The sequence below is a fragment of the Oryzias melastigma genome, linkage group LG5, assembly GCF_002922805.2.
Source record: "Oryzias melastigma strain HK-1 linkage group LG5, ASM292280v2, whole genome shotgun sequence".
In the NCBI taxonomy this organism is placed as follows: Eukaryota; Metazoa; Chordata; class Actinopteri; order Beloniformes; family Adrianichthyidae; genus Oryzias; species Oryzias melastigma.
In genome coordinates this window covers 23266896-23287716 of record NC_050516.1, presented here as the reverse complement: position 1 = coordinate 23287716, position 20821 = coordinate 23266896, and the positions used below count along the sequence as shown (strand labels likewise).

The following is a 20821-nucleotide window of genomic DNA, read 5'->3' as shown; positions in this document are numbered from 1 at the left end:
GCTGCTGCCCCCTACTATGGTGTCAATTTCCTTTTTTCAAGCCTCGTTTCCACTAAGCGGTCCGATATGGTACAGTAAGAAGTGGTATGGTAAAGGGTTGGCTTGATAAAATCGATTAATCGAGATGAATCACAGATCAATTATCAATCCATAAAAGTAGAGATAGACCTAATGCCTAAAGCTAAAGTCCGCTGACTTGATGCTAACATATAATGATATTTTCCATATTTTAAAATCACGTTGTTTATTTCCTGAAATTATAGTCTAAAACTGACTGTGTGCCCCCTACAGGTTGAAACGAGGTATTGCAGTTTATGCTGTGATTGGTCTGCTGGTGTAAGTCCCACATCACTGAAGAAGTTTCAGGTCATCATGCTCTGCAGCTCCAGTACAAAAGTCACGCCCATCTTTGATTGTGTAACCTGTTATCGTGTTAGCTTTAGCATGGCTCGTAGGTGTTTTGCCTCCAGTTCTCAATCTAGCTTACACAACTTTCCAGTGGACTTGGAAGTTCGGCAATGGTGGTCTATTTATTGAACACTAATTTTTTTAAAACTTTAAAACCGTAACTTTTAACATAATTATGAACTAGGTATATAGCATTACTTGCGATAATGCTAGTGTGAATGCTGTAAGCTGCATTTGGCTGCTGAAGCAGATAGCTAAAACCACTGAAGCTGATAGCTGAAAACGCTGAAGCTGATAGCAAGATAAAATATTGGCTATTTGCCAAATTAGCCTAAAAAACTCAAAAGGCTAGGTTAGCCAAAACAGCTAGCATGTAGCTGAAATATTAGCTAAACTCCAAAACAACCTAAAGAAATCTTACTAAATGAAAAAAATAGTCTAAAAAGCAGAATGAACATTTTTAAAACTTTAAAACTGTAACTTTTTAACATAATTATGAATAATAAAGAGCCATGAATATCATTCCAGAATAAATCAACTTAAACCTTAAATAACTTTAAATATTTTACTCTCCATAGAAAAATGTATTTTGTCACAATTATACAAGTTAGAAATAGGAGCAAGATAACATCGGCCGGACCTTGACTTTGACACATGTGCTCTAATTGGTCCATTTTACAATGGAAGTGCTCAGAATACTGGACCGCTCAGTGGAAACGAGGCTTTAGAGTCTTTTTGTTTACACCCTTGATCATTTAGTTTTAATTGTTTTTCTGTCATTCCTCTACATGCTTTTATTGATCTATAAATGATGGAAACTAGACAGTGAGGAGGAGACAGATACTGGATTCTTTCTAGATAAATTAGTTTTCTGATTGAGATTTTCTGCCAGTTTGTTCTTTGCTTCATATCTAAACCCTCCACCTACTAGCCACCCCGTCCTCTTTAACCCCTTGCCAGTAACCCTTCTGTCTTTACTTAGTGTGGTTAACCCTTTCCTCTTCCCCTCCCATCCCTCCTTCTCCTCGCTCCTCTTCTGCCTCCAGGTCGGATGACAGCGACTCCTCGCTCTCCGAGGTGCTCAGGTAGAGGAATTGTGCCTGTTCTCCCATTGTGCCTGCTAACTCATTTACTCATTTGGTGTCATGTGTCCTGTGTTAGTCCTCCTCCTCCTTCAGACCTCCATGAGTGAATCACTGTGGTGCATGCTTTAACTATGACCTTTTTTAATGTCTGTGAGGCTTTATTTCAGTCTGGTCTCATGAAAAACCTTCAATGAAGGGGGTTCCAGACTGACCATAAACAGAAATGACATCATGACGAGGCTGTTCAGTTACCAGTCAAGTTGGACCAGGTTGTCAGATATCAAAGTTTTTCTGGGGCCACATTGTCATTGGTTGATAGAACCAGGTCAGAACAAAGTCTTTACCTTTTTTCAAAAGAAAACCTAAAAGTCAGATTGATTCAAGTGGATACATTCATTTATAAAACACCTTCTGACCGTTCATTTGTCTTGAATAGAGAGTGGCTTGAAAGTGGCATAAAAATCAATGATGCAAATCTTGGCGCAGTAACAGTTATGGTTGCAGACTGATTCTTTCTTCTTCCTGCATCCCTAGTTACTACACCACAAACTTGCATTTTCACTGTCTGACGAGAATCTTTACTAAAACCTGGGGGGTAAAGTAATCCAAGTAGGCTTGTTTCTGTTACTTTTTCAAATTATATTTTGAGCAATACTACTTTCAGAGTGATACTCAACAAAACAAAATAAGATCCCTGACCACGAAGTTGAACCCAATCACAGATGTTTGGATGGTCCTAAATGATGCTACGGTCATAAATACAACCTCCACCGCGCGAAGGGGACACATCTTCAAGAATCTTCGAGATTTCACGCCGCTGCCTCATTTTTAAAAAATTATTGGCATGAATGTAGACGGCGGCGGGAAGGACACCATTACAAAATCGGGCAACTGCAGCTCTGACTGGACGATGTGTAAATGTCTCTGGACGGCGGCCGTCTATATCAGGTACCGCCAGCAGCCCGGTTGCTATGTGGTATATAGCGGGTCATTCTGGTCAAATGTGCTCATTTTTAGACAACATGCCTCCCAGGAAAGCACCATCTTCTGTCTTTTTCGTGTTCTTGTCAGCATCAACTGCAATTCGTCGATACGGAGGTCTCAGAGTTGGCGTGGTTCTATCAACGCCATGATGAGTTTTGTGCTTTATATGGACCCACGGTGGCCAGGATCGCCAGATTGACATCTGGTCATCGCTGGGCACACGGTCCACGTCTACAACCCCAATCGAGAGTCCGAAATGCTCCATACGATTTCTGACAATTTGACGGTGACAGTGAGACGGCAGCACAGGGGCAGGGAGGTGGCAGTCTGAAATCATCAGACCATTTGGGGACCTTGAAGACTCTCCTATCAGTCAGTTATCACGGTGCTGTCTTCCTGCTACCTGCATGTCACCGGACTGCCACCCCATCTTTTCCAGTTGTGCCCGATGGAAAAAAATCGTCCAGTTGCTGTAAAATTTTAGCGTTTTCTTAAAAACTCTGCAGCCACTGTGTGGCTTGTAAAAAATGTGACTGTCACCTTCCGATTGAAAAAGCTCCACCTCCCAACTTAGCAGAAAAACTCAAGAGAATCTGGCAATTGAGAAAAAATATGGTGCGCAAAAATTAATAGGTGGAAGTCCCTCCCACTGGCGGAGCCGCCCGCCAAAAAAAACCCAAAAAACTTTTACGCCCAAAATCATTGGTCAGAAATCCTCGACCGGAACACCCAGTTTTCAGCTCTCTACCATTTCTCCAGTTTCTTCTCTCTTTTTTTCAACCCTTTTTGACGTTTTTTTTTTTTTTCTTGCTCAGCCTTTCTTCTGCTTTTTCTCCGGAGGTAAATGTGTGTAGTTATACAAATTTGAACATTTGTTAATGTTGACTTGAAAGAAATAAAACGATTAGCGTTTCCTGAAGCTTACACTAAACTGCCTCATATTTAAAAGAAGATAGTTCTGAAAAGTTTTAAAATATCCTTTTTTAAAAAGGGTTTCCTAAAGTTTAGGAGATTTCCGTTTACGCAAGCGGCTAAATTTGTAAAATTTCCACTTCCAGCTAGAGATTGTTTCTGGCGCTATCTTGCTTGTGACCATAGGCCTCTCAAAAAACGTGCATTTTGGTGCCATTTTGCGATATGTGACCGTAGTCTTAGCAGAAAAATCTAAACGATTACATCATAATCTCAAATTTAGATGAGCGTTTTTCTTAAACGTGGTTCACTTCAAGCATTTACAGGGCCGTGTGCATTCTTTCTAAAGCCATGCAGAAGTCTGTATAACAGCAGGGTTTCTAAAAACAGGCAAAAAAAAAATACTGCACTGGATTGTGGGTCAGTGTTGCTAGCATAAGCAGATTTATGCATTTGAAAATGTGCTTTTAAATGACAGGTTTACTCATGTGCTGCTTTTACTTCAAAGGGTACAAAACAGGAAGTGTTTTCTTTCTTTCTTGTTTGTTTCTTAAACAGACCGTATTAATGCTGATTTAAGCAGATGAGCATGTTTTTAATATGTATTTTATAAAATAGTACAACTGTATTGTTTGTTGGGTTTGGCTCCGCCCCTAATCTGCTGCATTCAATGACTAAACCTATGGAGAATCTCCACCGCCTGCAGACATAATGCTGGTCGTATTTTCTTGTTTTGTTTTCCGTGATGGTGCTCTGGGCTTCTCTAAAGTCCTCCAGCGCCTCGTTTGGACGCCGTTTAAATGACTCTTCAACACGACAATGAAATGTTCTGCGTTACAGCTGCAAGAGGGATCGCTTGATAAGACATTCAGCTTGATGCCAAGTGTCTTCTAATGTGTGTCTAAGTAAACAATAAGCTTTTGTCAGGTAGAATGGATGGATAGATGGATGGATGGACGGACGGACAGATGGAGTACTTTATTAATCCCGAAGGAACTCGCAAAATTCATCCATTGCTAGAATTGAAAACAATAGTACAGAAAAAACAATTTATTCCAAAAAAGGTAAATAATCTTGTTACCATATATTTCTTAAAAACATCTGACAATATATAACGCTAAAATCGTACTTAAAAATGAATAACAATAGTTATAGTAGAGCGTTTATGAGGTGCTGTTTAGTCTATTCGTCTAATTATATGACTTTTGTGGCTTCTATAATTTTTCAAAAAATATTAATTTTAGTGCAGGAATATCAAATTCAATCACATAGGGGTCAAAATCCAAAACACACCTTAGGTCACAGCCGAACAGGATAAACATTTATTAAACACAGTAAAACTGAATATTTCAAACTTTAAGAATGTAACTTTTTAACATAACCAAGAATAATTAGAAGGCAGAAATAGTATTCTAGAATAAATCAGCTTAAACCTTAAATAACTTTCAATATTGTCCAAATTACACAAGTTAGAAATGAGCACAAGATAACATCGGGCCATTAATGACAATAAAATCAAATGATCTGGAGGGCCGGATCCGGCCCCCGGGCCTTGACTTTGACATGTGTTTTAGAGTATGTGTGTTTTTGCTCCAAAACACTGTAGCCCTGAATCATTTTTGTTACTCTTGTAGTACTAAAAATATGTGCAAAATGTGCTTCTTGTTGGAAGACATTGGTCAATTATCTGAAATAAAAATATCCATATTAGCTAAAATATACGTATTTTGTGGGTGACACGCCGGCTCTAGGATGACGTCATGAAGTGGGTGGAACCCTCAGGGAGCCAAAGGCGGAGCCTCAGAGATAGAGTCGTTTTACTTCCGGGTATAAATAATTCATTTTTTACTGTTCCAAAGGTAATATATACACATATATATATGATATTGTTTACTCAGCAAGACTGAAGAAAGTCATGGTATGGCCCCTTTAATGCTAAAATACAGTAAGCCTGTCATGTTTTCAGGAAATGATGACTAGTTTAAGTTCTAACTGGTATAAAAATATGTAAAATTTACAGGGATTTACACAAAAAAATTGAAATTAATGTCAAAAGAAAATAAAAATCCAGTTTAAAAAATAAGAAATGAATGATCAGTGACATTAAAAGGAAATCGGGCAACGAGTTTAAGAAAGATTATCTCTGAAGACATCAGACATAAAGGGAATTTAGTCGACAGAAACTGAAGAGTAAACGGAGTAGTTAAACCAAGTAGTACTCCTGTTAATCAGAAGCAATTACATGTGGAAAAAACACAGATAAGCTTAAAAATAAAATGTGTCTGTATCTTCACCCATCATGCACCTCTGTTTGGTTTTAGCTTCTTGTTTTTGTGCACATGCTTAAGTGCATGCATTCATTAGCTAAGTGGATGCTAGAAATAATGTGTTCGGCTGTTGTTTGTTTGTCTTCAACTTCACTGAGAAGTGACGCCACACCTCAGATTTCAGCTGTGACAGAAAAAACTCCTCGAGTCTCAGATCTGAGTTTGAGCTTCAAATGTTTTCTGCTGAATTCAATGTCGTGTTGGTAAGCTTCTTATGAACCTAATAACTACATGAAGTATCTTATGTCACATTAACATTTTAATTTTATTCTAATGTTATTTGAGATGATGAGGGTGGGGATTGATATTAGCTTGGTTTTAAAATCACAATAAGAAAAGTTTGTGTTTATCCGAGAAAGATCCAAGTTTCCAAATACAGAAATCTGATATTCTTCAGAGCAACTAAAAGAACAGAATCCTGTGACAGCATCAGCTGGATGGTTGAAAAACTCCAGACAAACAAAAATGTTCTCCTTTTCATTCATTACTACTTTTTTTTTTCCAGCATCTATAAATAAACGAACCTCTTACTGAGATGTTTTTTCTGTTTCCCGGTGTGTACTGCAAAGAGCACATGCTGGCCTCCCTTCAATGCTTTCATTAGTGCTGGTCTGGCTCGGCCCCGGCTACATCCATTAGCAGCTCTTGCATAGTGCATAACCCGGCTCACTATGATAGCCTCTGCAGTCACTGATAGAGTTGGAACCAGTTCTGCCCTTTATAACACCACACTGTTCGAAGAACTGCAAAGAAGAGTTCGGAAGCATTACCATGTGTACTGTGTCATTTTAAAAACCAAACACGAAGTAGAGCTCGACCGAACACACAAACGTGTTGTTTCACCAAAGGATGTAGTCTGGGTTTATTTTTCTGAAAAATCTTAAAGATATTTCAGCACCAAAACAGAATCAAATAGCCTTCAGAAATGAATATGTTATTCATAAAGGTATAAGTGCTTCAAATGTAAAATCTGGAATTATTTTTATTTTTATGTCCTGGATTCTTTTTGCAATTCTTTTTTCTAACTGCAGCTTTGAACAAAAATGTTACCCTGCCACATACTAAAAAACTCATTATAATTAGCACACACCTGTGAAAATCAGTTTTTGACCCAAAAAAAAGTCTCTAAAAAATGATGACATCACAGCGTGTAAAACCGTTAAATGACTGGGGTCAGAATTTCTTACGGGGCTCAGAAAATAAAAATTCAAAAATTGTCAGAGAAATCTAAAGGAAGTTTTGAAATGATTATGGGATGGCCACAAGACCTACGGCTTGGTGTGAGATATGGCGATTTTCACACTTGACACTTTTGTTCGTGCGATGTTCACAAATCTTCACAGGCATGGCGCCAGTTTACAGCCAACACAGAAGTTTCATTGACCTTTGACCTTGGTAATAGTTCGCCATCTTGAATTAAAAAAAGAATGTCTGCAGACTCAGCTAAAAAATTAAATTCAGGAGATAAAAATGTTGGAACTCACAAACGAAACCAAATCCATGTGTTAGGGATACCCAAAGGAAGTTCTGAAATTATTATGGGATGGCCACTCGACCTACAACTTGGCGGCCATTTTGTGTCAAAATAAAAAATTTCACCCACATGCTGCCAGATTAAAGGGACCATCCCAAGAAAAATCAACTTTTTGAGCTTTTAAGTTTCATTCTTCACCATAAACAACCCTAAAGCGGTATTTTGATTCATTCACACACACTTCTGAGTAATCCTCTAAAAACCTGTGCACTCAGCAGCAGCCCCTCATGCTTACATCACAAGATGAGAACCGCCCCCTCCAGGAAGAGTCTGCTCCGCCCCCAGGCTAACACAAACGCCAGGTGTGTTTGAGATCACCCAGAGACCAGGCAGCTGCAGGCGGGGGCGGGGAGAGGCGCTTGAGATGAAGGCGAACGGCGAAACTGTACGAGAACAAGGAGTTGGGGGTTGTCCTTAACATTCGGTTGAATTTTAATATGCCACTCCTCCTAGTATGATCTGTGCTGTTATGACTTTATATTAATTTTAACATTTGTCAGTGAACAACAGACAAAAAATAGCCACTGGATGAATTTCATGTGCACTGTCCCAAATAAATAAATGAAATAAAAATTAAAGTTAATTTGTAAAGGCAACAATAACACACATAACCACAGATTATTTGAAATTTTGTTTATTTTTTATATCAGGGACTCAATAACTTCCAGAAAGAGTTACAAAATACACAGATGTCCTTCATTTAGCACCAGTTATTCCTGATCAGCATCGAGTCTATCTACAAGAACTGCTACATAGTATGTGCATCAATATAAAATGAAAAGGATGTTCATTTTCGTGGGTGACAGACACACTGACGGCTCTAGGTTTACGTTAAGAAATGGGTGGCACCCACAAGGAGCGAAAGACGGATCCTCAGAGATTGAGTCGTTTTACTAACGGGTATGAAAACAGTTTGCAAAATGTATATTTCATAAATAATCTGTTCTTTAGTGTTCCAAAGGTGATGATAATATATATTGACGTAGTTTACATGTAACATGGTATGGCCTCTTTAAGTCTACAGTAAACCCTGGACTTTTGTCGACCTTTGACCTAAGAAAGAGGCTGCCATCTTGAATTTTCATAAATTAGCTCTTGCAGACCAAACAATACCACTTTAGTTTATCGTTTTCTAAACTATTTCACATAAATGCCAACATTACTTTTTCATGTCACAGAAAAAGTGCTGCAAGGCATAACTGTGTGTGTCTTTCTCCGTCATCCGTCTAATTAAAGCGGATCTGGACTAAAAATAGTGCAGTGGGCTGCACACGAGTCCACTCTTTACATCTGCCATCTCAGTCTGGTTTTGCAGTCCTGCAAAGCTGGTTATCTGACAATCTTATCAACTTGTTACATCTCTTGTTAGCCGTGCAGGAGCTGGGAGCCAGCTTCCTGCTGCGCTGCTGGAGACTGTACATGATGCTGCATGTGAGGAGGATGACATCCTGTCATTATGTGCTCGTGTTTACTGTCTGGGGGAGCTGCTCTGTTAATATCACTTATTTTATTCCGTTTTGTTCAACCTGATATTCATGCATGCATCATTTTTTCTGGCTGGTGAACAAGTTTCTATTTTTTTGTGTGTTTCTTAAGACGACTTAACTTGGGGCTCAGTGTTTGACTTGTGAAGTTTGTGTTCTTTTTGTAACACAGACGGAAACCCTGTTGACACCGTTAATACTCTGTTCGCTCCGCGCAGAAACAAATCTGTTCTCTGCGTTTGTGCGCCCCGTCACGGTTTTCTCCGCTGTCTTCACATCTCTGCATCTTTGGTGTCGACCCCCCCAACTCTTTCATAAATGTGCATGCTCACATGCACACAAACGGCTACCCGTGAAACCCACCGGGGACCAATTTTTTCCACAAGCGTTCCTCTTGCTCTCACCCTTTCTGCAGTCTGACTCACTCTGCTGACTGCTCTCCAGGCACTTTGGGACTCTGGCCTGTCAGAGGGACAAAGATTGGGGGGTTTGGGGGGGTAGGAGAGGTCCAGCTCCAAAGATTGAGTGCACATACTATTGAGAATCTGAGTGTGTGTGTGTGTGAGACACAAAGAAAGGAGGAAGACGAGTAAAATCTGAAAGCAGCTCTTTCTGTTGTGCCTTAATTGGACTGCTGTGCAACAAAGAGGAGAGAAGAGGGAAGGTGCATGCGCTTGTGTTACTGATACTGAAGCAAAAATCTCTTTAATGTTAGGTCATTTTCAAAAAGCAAAGGTACCATCAATGATCAATCATCATTGAATGGAGCTTAATTGGTTCTTTAAAGTCTCCAGACTCCTCTGAAGAGGTCCAGTCTACACAAACACACATTTGTATGTTTCTGCCTGATAGAAGAAACATGTTTTTGTGTGCATGTTGGTGAATAACCTGTGTTTTGTTTTGTTTTTGTTTTTGCATACGCTCTAGATCTGCAATTTTGCACTCTGAGACTTTGACACTGTATTTGTGTTTCTGAACTATAGGGGTGTGATCAACCCCATTGGGGGTGTGAAAGGGGGTCGAACAGCCCCCCTGCAGTGTGTGTCTGTAGCCGAGGGCCACTCAAAGCCGGTTCTGTGTGTGGACGCTACAGATGAGCTGCTGTTTACTGGATCAAAAGGTATTTCTCCAACTTCAATTTTTAAAAAAATAATTTAAGGAAATGTTACATTATTTTACAGCAGAAAAGTCGCCCACCAAAATTCTCCATCATTTGACAGTTTAGGCGTGATGTGTAGTTAGGAATAGATACCAGCATTTGTCACACACGACTAACACCCTATTTAACATTTGTAAACACCATCCAAATGAAATGACACATTCCAGCTGGAGGCAAATGAAGAAAAACAGTCAGACGTACACGTTATTCGGCTGGAATTTATGTGGCCAGACGTGTCCAGCCTTCTGGCGAACGCTAAACCTCGGCACTTTTTGAAGAACAGTAATCCACGTGCTGTTTTTTTTTTTTTTTTTTGATCAGCAGCACTGAGACTTCATCGATAACTGTCGCTAGTGGAGAAAAACAGAAGCATGAGTTTTATTCCTTTCAAAAGGTTTTTTTCTAGTTCTTAGATGGGCACATCAGTTTTTAATAGATGCACAGATTTGTTTGTATATTAATGCTTTATTAAATGTATGGACTTTATGTTACATCCACAAAATTCCTTTGAAAGAATTATGACTCCATGCAGAAACTTCTTTTTAATCCAATTTGGCATTTAAACATGCCAGACTAGACTTTGGATCAAGTCAGATTTATATATTAGACGAGATGTGTCACGTTCAAGGCCTCGAGGGCCAGTGTCCAACATGTTTTCCAACCTACCTGCCATTGAACCTCCTTATTGGACACACCTGATCCAGGTAATCAGGAGCAGATTAGGCAGGATTTCTTCAAAACCAGCAGCAGGCCTGGAGTTTGATACCTCTGTATTAGACCTTCAGTGAAATTCACTTGTATTAAAGTGCCTATATCATGCAAAATCTACTTTTTTTTAGATTTTAAGTTTACTATAATGATAATTTCTCCCCAAAACAACCTCAAAGAGGTATTTTGCTTCATTCACACATCTTTGAGCGTTCCTCTAAGACCCTGAGCACCAGCCCCTACCAAACCATAAAAACAAGTGGATCCTCACATTGTGTCATCACAAAGCGAGGAACAGCCCCTTCCAGGAAGTCTCCACTGCTAGCACCGCCCTCAGGCTAAAACACACACCCACTTCCTCCATGGAGCTAGTTGTAATCGACAAAACGCTTTCATTTTATATGCATAATATGCACATCCATTTTTGGAAAATTTTGGGTGTTTTGCAAAAAATAACTTGTATTTCATTAAAAATATAGGCCCTAGAAATCCTACATGATTGTTTTTCTGTGCACCCTTTGGAGCACAGTTTTAGTACAGACTAATAAATGAAATGAGTCTTTATTTTTAAAGTTCCACTCCAACTAAATTTGTATTTATTTTAAAAACGCTCCATTTCTTTTGCAGTTTTTGAACGAAAATGCTAAAAGTCTGTTGTTTTTTTAAGACTTATTTTCTGCAGAGCGCCAGGAGCTCATTCAAAACTCACCTCACAGTTGGCACAAAATAATCCTCTGCTGATATCCCATGATTCCTTTGTTTACACTCTCTTCTGTTAGCTTGTAGCCCCTCACAACCGTGAGTCCACATTACTTGTGCAACAAAAATGGAGAGCAATATGAGATTTATCCAGCCGTACAGTTTGGAGCCAGAGGCCAGCACAGACGAGGGAAATGAAGATGTCAATGGATCTATTTGTCTGCAAGTGGTCGATCAGAATGGGGCAGAGCAGAGAGACTTTGGCCCGCCCATTTCACTAACCGCATCACTGACTTGACCTTTTTTAAACAGCACGTTTTGATCTGCTACGATTTGAATCACAAAATAATTGTAACTTTCATTATAAATGTCTTTCATCGTTGGAAAAAAGCTACAAGAACATGTTAAAAACACCAACATTTTCATTAAAGTGGGTCTTTCAAAAATGTATTCTTTGCTTTTTACATTTCTGAATGTAAACATATTTGAACTTCTTCTTCCAGATCGTACTTGTAAGATGTGGAATCTGGTAACGGGTCAGGAGATCGCCACTCTCAAAGGACACCCAAACAATGTGGTTTCGGTCAAATATTGCCCGTCCTCTGGTCTGGTTTTCTCCGTCTCCACCTCCTACATCAAAGTGTGGGACGTGCGTGACTCTGCCAAGTGTGTTCGCACGCTCACGTAAGTTTTTGCTCTGAAAAGTCATCAAATGAAACTAGAAAAGTGGCATTACCGGCAATATTGCTATAGTGTGAATGCTTTTAGAGGAAAGTAGTCGCTGAAGATGCTGGAAATGGTGACGTAGGCTATTCGCAAAATGTTAAATTGGGTAAAAAACTGGAAATGTGGTTAAAGACCTTTTAAGAATGGTGAAGTTTACCTCCATTTCTCAAAAAATGTAATAAAATGTCTTAAAAACCCCTAAGGGGTTAAAATAGCTTAAAATCCCTAAGAGTTTTTAAGCTGTTTATAAATATTTTTAAATATTTTTTACAAAATTGGCCTGTATTAGCTAATACAATAAATATTTAGGTTGTTGCTTAAATATGAGTTGAAGAAGATGCCAAATTACCCAAAAAAGCTAGCTTGTTGATTAAATACTAGCTAAGCTTCAAAATAGCCTAAAATTCCTCAGTAAACTATATTAGTCAAAAAAGTTAGCCTGTTGCTAAAATAGAAGCTAAAGTCTTAATAAGCATATAAAAACCTCAGTAGACAACAAAGTAGCCAAAAATGTTAGCATATTCCTAAAAAAATAGCTAAACTCTAAATTAGCTTTAAAAAAAAGCCCAGCAGAGGCTAAATTAGCCTAAGAAAAGCTAGCACAGTGCTTAAATACTAGCTAAACTCCAAAATAGCCTAAAATTCCTCCTGAAACTAAATTAGCATGTTGCTAAGATAGAAGCTAAACTCTAAATTAGCTTAAAACCCCCCAGCAGATACCAAATTTGCCAAAAACTTTAGCATGTTACTAAATTACTAGCTTAACTCCATTAAAAAATATTATGAAGATGAAATCATAGCCTATGAATATATTTAAAGGCTTGTTGCTAATTGTGTGAATGCATTCAATGCATTCACACAATTGAGATTCTTAATTTACGTTTTCTTCCGTACGTTTTTTGACACGTAAAAACTCAAGCACACTTTATGCAATTTACACAATCTTGGTATCAAAACGTTCAGCTCGTTAAGGACATTACTGCTTGTATTATTAGTAGTAGTTATGCTCTTTACAGTTTTTGCGTAGTTACACTTTTTGCGCGTTTTTTCAACCCCATTATAACTAACTAACAAATTACACACTTTATGCAATCTAAGCAATTTAAAACATTCAGCATGTCCAGAAATTCATGCTTGTACTTCCAGCATTGTTAAAATTCATGCAAGTTACACAAAATTACACAATTTAACACAACTTTACACAATTTTACACAAATGTGTGCAAATTTTAAGCAAATTCAGCATTTTATGCAATTTTACACATCCAGCATGTTCAGGAAATTCATGCTTTTACTACACATTGTTAAATTTAAGCAGTTTTAAGCTTTTACACGGTTGTGTTCACAAATTTACACAAATTGTCTGTTTTTTCCACAAAATTCTTACAGCTTTTTGTGCAATTTCAAACCTATGCAATATGGGTATCAAACCGTTCAGCATGTTGAGAACATTATAACTAACTATGTTTTTTTAAGATAACTTTGAGTTTTGCTAACATATTAGCATAATTTTATCTTTTTTGGCTAATTTGACACTTTCTCCGGTTTTTAAGGCTAATTCTTTGTTAAGCTACTTTCAGCACTTCCTTCAGCAATTACAGTAAGTCCTTACAGCATCTTCAGCAAATGTTTGCAGCATATTCAGCGACAACATTCAGCAAAGATGCATTCACACATGCATTATCGCAGGTAATGCAACTTTTCTAGTCTACTTAACATTTTGAAATTTGAAACATTTCTGTTTCATTTCCTATGGGGCACATTTTGCTCAACATTTCAAAAACTATAAAGTTTATGAATACCAAAAATACAAGCAGTGATGTCCGAACAAGCTGAATGTATTTATACCAATGTTGCTGAAATCCCCGAAAGTGTGACTGAGTTTTTACTTGCCGAAGAACGTACAGAGAGGAGCAGGAGAATTGACACAATGATGGAATTCAACAACAGGCTACCATTTCTTCTGTCTTCCGTCTTTGTACCAACAGGTCTTCGGGTCAGGTGATTTCCGGGGACGCGTGTGCTGGCACGACCACCCGCACCATAACCTTTGCTCAGGGTGAATGTCAGATCAACCAGATAGTTCTCAACCCGTCGGGGTCTCTGCTCTACGCTGCTGCCGGGAACATCGTGCGCATGTGGGACCTGAACAGGTACATTGGTTCAGTCACTAACGTCGTTATGAATCTCCAACCCGATTGGAATAATGAAACGAGTGAATGAAGTTATTCAGCCTTATTGAGAAAGCGTTCAGGGACGCTCTTATTAGGATTCAACAGAAGGAGCTTTAGGAGTTCATAACCGGCGGTGCAGGAACCCAAAGCTGGTGGTAGGAGGCACGCCCCACGTTTTCCACAGGGCAGCAGCTTTCTCTCTGTGTGCAGCGGTGTTCTATGTTTTTTTTTAACTCCTCCAGGGAAATTATTAACTGTAACTGGCAACTTACTGATGCATAAGAACACCCTCAGAAATAAATGATTTAGCACTTTATTTTGATCCCCCAAAAATCTGACTCTAGTTTTGGGCCCTGTTTTTATTTTAGGATGCAAGCGACAGGGAAGCTGACGGGACACATCGGCTCCGTCATGTGTTTGACAGTAGGACATTCTCTGCTGGGCAAAGATCAAGTCATCACTGGCTCCAAAGACCATTACGTCAAGGTATGGCCCGTTTGAATTTGTGCCAAGAGATCGATTTTAATTATTCTAATTAATCACATTTTAATTGCATTTATTTTTAGCCTAATAACTGCTGTAAAAAAACTAATTTTTAGATCTTTTCATTTAAATTGATGACACTATGGTCCAGTAACAGATCAAATTACAACTGAAAAACTAGCTTTATGAAGTTTTACTAATATAACAGACTTCAAATTTTACTTTTATACCTACAAGGGTGATTTTTTTTGTTCAATTTCAAACAAATAAAAAAAGCAAACAAATGAAAAAAGCACAAGAACAAAACATCAGGTTCAAAGTATTTAAATTTAACATATACTAACAATAGAAACACTTTTTTAAGTAATACAAAAAATGTTGAAATATCTTATTCCATAGTTAATCAAATGTATCTGATCAGCCCTCCAGTTACCTAATTTATTCATTACAAACACAAAAAATATATATATATATGTGTGTATAAACATGTACTAAGTTCTCTGGAATTAGTTAATTGCGATAAACTCAATCATTTTACACCCCTACTTTTAATCTCTATCTGACTATCAGATTTAAATTTGTATTTATTTTATCCTTTCGGTTTCTTCTTTCTTCAGGTGTTCGATGTAGCAGAGGGAACTCTGGGTAATGTAGGTCCAGCCCATAACTTTGAGCCTCCGCACTACGACGGCATCGAGTGTTTGGCGGTTCAGGGAGACGTGCTGTTCAGCGGCTCCAGAGACAACGGCATCAAGAAATGGGAGCTGGAGCAGCAGGAACTCACACAGGTGTGTTTGGTTTGAGGAAAGGAGGATTAAAAAAATGTGCCTCGCTTTTAAAGTGTCAAAAACCTCCATAGCAAAATATCATATGCAGTTAGAGGTGAAAAAGAAGGAAGATTTAGTTTTACCTGACAATGATTAGTTCTTGAGGGATGGTGCACGCCACATGGAAACAATTCAGTGTACGCAGTTGATGAAGGAGAATTTCATATAGAAGATTTAAAAAAATTGTTATTGTATGAAAAAAGGATGATCACATATGTTTGACTTTGTAACGAGTAGAATTGAGCATGGGGTCAGTTTCTTGGTCAATCTGATGCAGGTCTTTGAGGATGCTGGACAGTCTCGTCTGTCCACATTCACAGAAGGTGCTTAGCATTCTGCACCAATGTCCACTCTCAATGTCTGACCTGTTCTGCAACCCTTCTCTCATGAAAGGAAGTTCTGTTCAGGTCAAAAGTCAGGTACAAGCTGTGAGAACTCCAAAAACAAGAAAATCACGACTTCAGTCCACAGTTCTGTCTTCACTATCCTCCTGGCTGATTTGGAGAACGGTGGTTAGTCTAAAATCTGAACAGATCATTTTCATGACACATTTGGTTAAAAGCCCACTCCAGCAGTATTCTCTATTGGAAAGTTGTTTCTTATGGTCTTTTAATTATAGATTTTTAGCCAAAGTCTATTTGTTTTTTTAAGACATCATTTCTGCAGTTAATTAGAAATATTATTCTGGGTTAAGTGCAGAAGTTAGCTCTGCTCATATCCCATCATGCCTTAGTTTACACTCTCTGACGCTAGTCTACAGCTTCTCACAACCTCAAGCTAACATTAGCTAACAAAAGCTAACAAAATATCGGAGCCATCCAGTCATACAGTTTTTAGCCAGATCAGACGAGGAAAACAAAGATCCTAGTAGATCTATGTATCTACAAGTGGATGCTTCAGAGTTGGAGTGGAAAAGGTAGACTTTGGCACGCCCATTTAAGTATCTGCGTCATTAGTCTGATTATTTTTAAGCATTTGGTTTACATCTGCTCCTGATTCCAATTAAGAAATACTCAGAAACTCAGTTTTAATCATAAATTATTCTATTTATTATATGTCCTCTATGACAAAAATGCTACAATAACATGTTAAAAACACAAAAAAGAGGATTTTCCTTGGAGTGGGTGTTTAAAGTGAACCAGAGTTCAACTTCCCCCAATAATCTAGAACAAGTGTTCAGCCTGAATACAGCCAAGCGGACCCCAAGAGAATCTGGCTACAGAGAAAAAATGTGGTGCCCGAAAATTAATAATCGGAAGTCCCTCCCCCTGCCGGAGCCGGCTGCAAAAAAATCATCATTTGTGCCTGAAATCATCAGCCCAGAACCTCCCATTTTGAGCTTTTGACCTTTCCTGACGTCTTTTCTCTCTTTTTTCGACCCTTTTTGCCGTTTTTTTCCCCTGGGACTGAGAAAAAAAAACAGCATTTCGTGATCAGCTGATTCACAGAGGAAAAAATTAGCCTTTCGTCGCTGAATACTCGCTAATATTGACTTTAAACAAATAAAATGATTAACATTCTCTGTCCCATTTAAAGTTCATCTTTCACACTAAACTGCAAGACAATTACATTATATTCACATTTAAAAGCTTAAAACCTGATAGTTCTAAATAGATTTTTAAAATATCACTTTTGAAAGGTTTCCTAAACTTTAGGTGAATTTCCGCTTACGCAACCGGCTAAAGTTACAAAATTTCCGCATCTGGCTAGAGATTGTTTCTGGCGTCATGTTGAGTGTGACCAGAGGCCCCTTTCGGACCCTGAACAGGGACCAGGAACCGCTCTTGGACCCATCATTCGAGGTGGTCTCGGTTTCTTTTCGTATCACACTGAGCTCTGGTTCACTCCGAGTTTTCTCAATCTGAATAGGCTCCATGCTCGGAGAGGAACAAACAGTCACACATGATATGATATAGTGTGCTTTCTATTTCCTGTATTTTCTGGTGCACCTGAATATAAGTTGCATCCATTCTATTTAAAAGAAAAAAGTATATAAAAATAAAAGATTTAGAAGCCGCACTGGGCTGTAAGCAGCAGATATCTATGATGAATAATTAGATATTTACTGCATGTACAGAATGATTTTATACTGTAATTGTACAAGTATGTACCTTCATCCTCCAACGTCTCACCATAGATTCATTGACGCTAAGCTTGTGCACAGCAGTGCAGTTTCCATCCTGGATAGCAAGCTGGATGGCCTTCAGCTCGTTTCATATGAACTTCTTTGTGTTGTTTCCATGATAAAGGGGTAGGATTTGTAAATAATTACCAATTTGTAGTGTGTGTTCTATCTACTGAAGAAAAAATAGCATTTGCTATTCTTATTTGCATTTATTTTTGTTTTTTATTCTAATTCCAGTTAGAGTGCTGCCATTGGTGGAAGAAAAATCTGCAGAGTAGCCACACCTTTGTATAAGCTGCATGGTTCAAAACCTAGGAAAAATGTAGCAGCTTATAGTCCAGGAAATATGTTAATTGCAATTTAATTAGTTCTGAAATGAAAATCTACATATTTTAGTTGTGTGCGATTTATTTTGGGGTGTGTATTTATGTAGGTCGACTGCGTGCTTTGACATCACTTCTTTACTGTGTGTCTGAGTTCATTTTTTATCTTTTCAAACACTACAACAGTACAGCGCTTCACACAGAATAATGAGGACATTTGATTGACACGACATGAACTTCTGTGAGCTGGCAGAAATGTTTCCAGCTCGACTGATGTCAGTGATGTTTGAAGAGGCGGAGATTTTGCAGTTTTTACTTTAAAATTCAAGTTGAACACTTCAGTATTTTTCCTCAGTGTTTATGAACAGCCCACCAGTTCAATGCTGAGTGTTTAAATGTTGCTGTTTGGGTTACAGCCATAGACTGTATATAAGAATAATGTTTACAGTCAATGGTTACAGCAGGGGTGTCGAGCTCAATCGCACAAGGGGACAAAATCTAAAACACACCTTAGGTCACTGGCTGAACAGGATAAATATTTATTGAACGCTTATTAAACTAGATATTTAAAACTTTAAAACTGTAACTTTGTAACATAGTTATGAACTAGATATATAGCATAACCTGCGATAATGCTAATGTGAATGCTGTAAGCTGAGTATGGCCGCTGAAGATGCTGAAATTGATAGCTGAAATCACTGAAGCTGATAGGTAAAAAATAGCCTAAAAAACTAAAAATAAGCCTAAATTAGCCAAAAAAGCTAGCTTATAGCTAAAATATTAGCTAAACTTGATGATATCCTGAAAAACAGAAAAAAAGTTTAAATTAGCCATAATGGTTAGCATGTAGTTGAAATATTAGCTAAACTTCAAAACAGCCTAAAATAACTGTAAAAAGCCTAAATTAGCCTAAACAGCTAGCATGTTGCCGAAATATTAGCTAAATACTAAAATGGACTTAAAAAACTGAAAAAAAGCCTAAATTAGCCAAGACAGCTAGCATGTAGCTGAAGTATTAGCTACACTCCAAAATAACCTAATAAATCTTAGTAATGCCAAAGTAGTCCAAAAAGCTAGCAGAATGCCAATTTTTAAAACGTTAAAACTTTAACTTTTTAACAAAAGTATAAATAATAAAAATGCAGGAATATTATTTCAGAATAAATCAACTTAAACCTTAAATAACTTTCAATATTTTACTCTCCATAAAAATATATTTTGTTAAAATGATACAAGTTAGAAATAAACACAAGATAACATCGGGTCATTAATAACAATAAAATCAAATGAGAATTATCCAGAGGGCCGGATCCGGCCCCCGGGCCTTGACTTTGACACATGTGGGTTACAGTGACAGTAGACGCCCGTTCCGTGTTTTATACCTACTCCAAAGAGGGTCAACCCAACGGTTTGTTAGCAGCTTTATAACATGAGAGCCTGCTAAGCCCAGCACAGCTGCAGTTACAGGGAGAGAAAGTTATTGTGTGAGCAGGAGCTGAATCCTGCGCTGTCTCCTGTGTATCCTCTGTGCCTGCGTATGTTAATAATGCATAATATTACAGCTTGTGGGCGGATGTGGCTCACTCATTTGCATACACAGTACTTTCTCAAGTTGTTTTCCATAACTTCTGTTTAGCCTCTGTTTATCTGAGCCGACATATCCAGAACATCAGGCGTCATTATTGATTTTTTTTTAAGCAGAGAGGATCAAATAACCTCCGTCTTTAACGGCAGAAAGTGACCTCAGCCTCATTTAGCCAACACCATCCGTTTAACAGCCTCTCTAACTTGGTCGTCTCATTCTAATTATGTAAGAGGATCAAATTGTGGCTTGGGGTGCAATAGAAAATATTACAGTAGAGTCTGGAAGTCAGCTTTCTCCAGAATTACTGCAGGGGAGCTGCTCCACACTGACCACTACAATAAAACTCACACTCCAAAAGGTTAGGCCTGGAGGGATGTCTCCAGCAATATGGTAACAATTACAGTGCACTTGAGTTTGGTGAACCCCATCTGGATTATGAATATCCTAATATAGCCTCCAAAAGCAATCGTGTGTTTTCACCGGCTCACCGCCCTTATGTAAGCGTGGTTTCTCTGTGTGAGGTGCTGCAAAGCAATAATGTATTTTCACCCTCTGGTGTGAAGTTGTTACATGGAGTGTGGTAGATGTTCTGTTTATGACTCCCATGTCTCAGCTACACTGTGTTTTCCTATCAATTCTTACCTTTCTTGGCTTAAAGTACAACGCATAAATGACAAAAACCTCTCCCTCCTGCAGTCATGCTCTACATTTTGGTTTTTTAGTTTTGTAAAGCTAAACAACCTCTACAGGTTTTTCACACATTTGAAACATTTTCAAAATGCATTGTTCTTAGTAATTTCAGTAAAAACTGATTTCAAATTCAGAAAATAATGATTGTTACTGAAAAATTATCCTACAATTTACCATAACTTTTAATCTTTGCTTTTATTTTGCATTAAAGTTCCACTCCTATTACTTTTTTTTGTGTGTGTGAAATTGTTCCCGGTTGTCTTTTAATTATTATTATGCAATATTTAGCCAAAATGTAAAAATATCGGTGCGATTTTTAGGACATATTTTCAACAGTAGTTCCTTACGAATGCCCATCTGGACTGTGAGGGTGCATTCACACTGAACACGATTCATGAGCCAAATTTGCTTTTGTAAAAAAATATGTGTTCCTGAGCTTGACGCCGCGGCCGCATGTGGGAGGAGCTACCAGCTAATGTTTTAAGGAACAGTGTCTGTAGATATCTCTCTTAGAATGTTGAGAAATCAGGTTCATTTTTTGTGAAGAGTTCTACAAGAACATCAGTAATCATGTCTCCATGTTTGGGTT

General features: G+C 38.2%; 1 protein-coding gene across 4 annotated transcripts in view; it reads left to right on the top strand.

The window, feature by feature from the left end:
• kif21b (kinesin family member 21B) overlaps positions 1–20821 on the top strand; it is an 89725-nt gene that overhangs the window by 59599 nt on the left and 9305 nt on the right. For 2 of the 4 annotated variants that reach the window (XM_024262067.2, XM_024262069.2), the window contains exons 27-32: positions 1455–1493; positions 9718–9854; positions 11804–11984; positions 14014–14178; positions 14568–14685; positions 15300–15470. In XM_024262067.2, coding sequence (XP_024117835.1) covers positions 1455–1493; positions 9718–9854; positions 11804–11984; positions 14014–14178; positions 14568–14685; positions 15300–15470 — 811 coding nt within the window. The remainder of the gene's footprint in view (positions 1–1454; positions 1494–9717; positions 9855–11803; positions 11985–14013; positions 14179–14567; positions 14686–15299; positions 15471–20821) is intronic. The other 2 variants (XM_024262068.2, XM_024262071.2) reach the window with 1 other exon arrangement.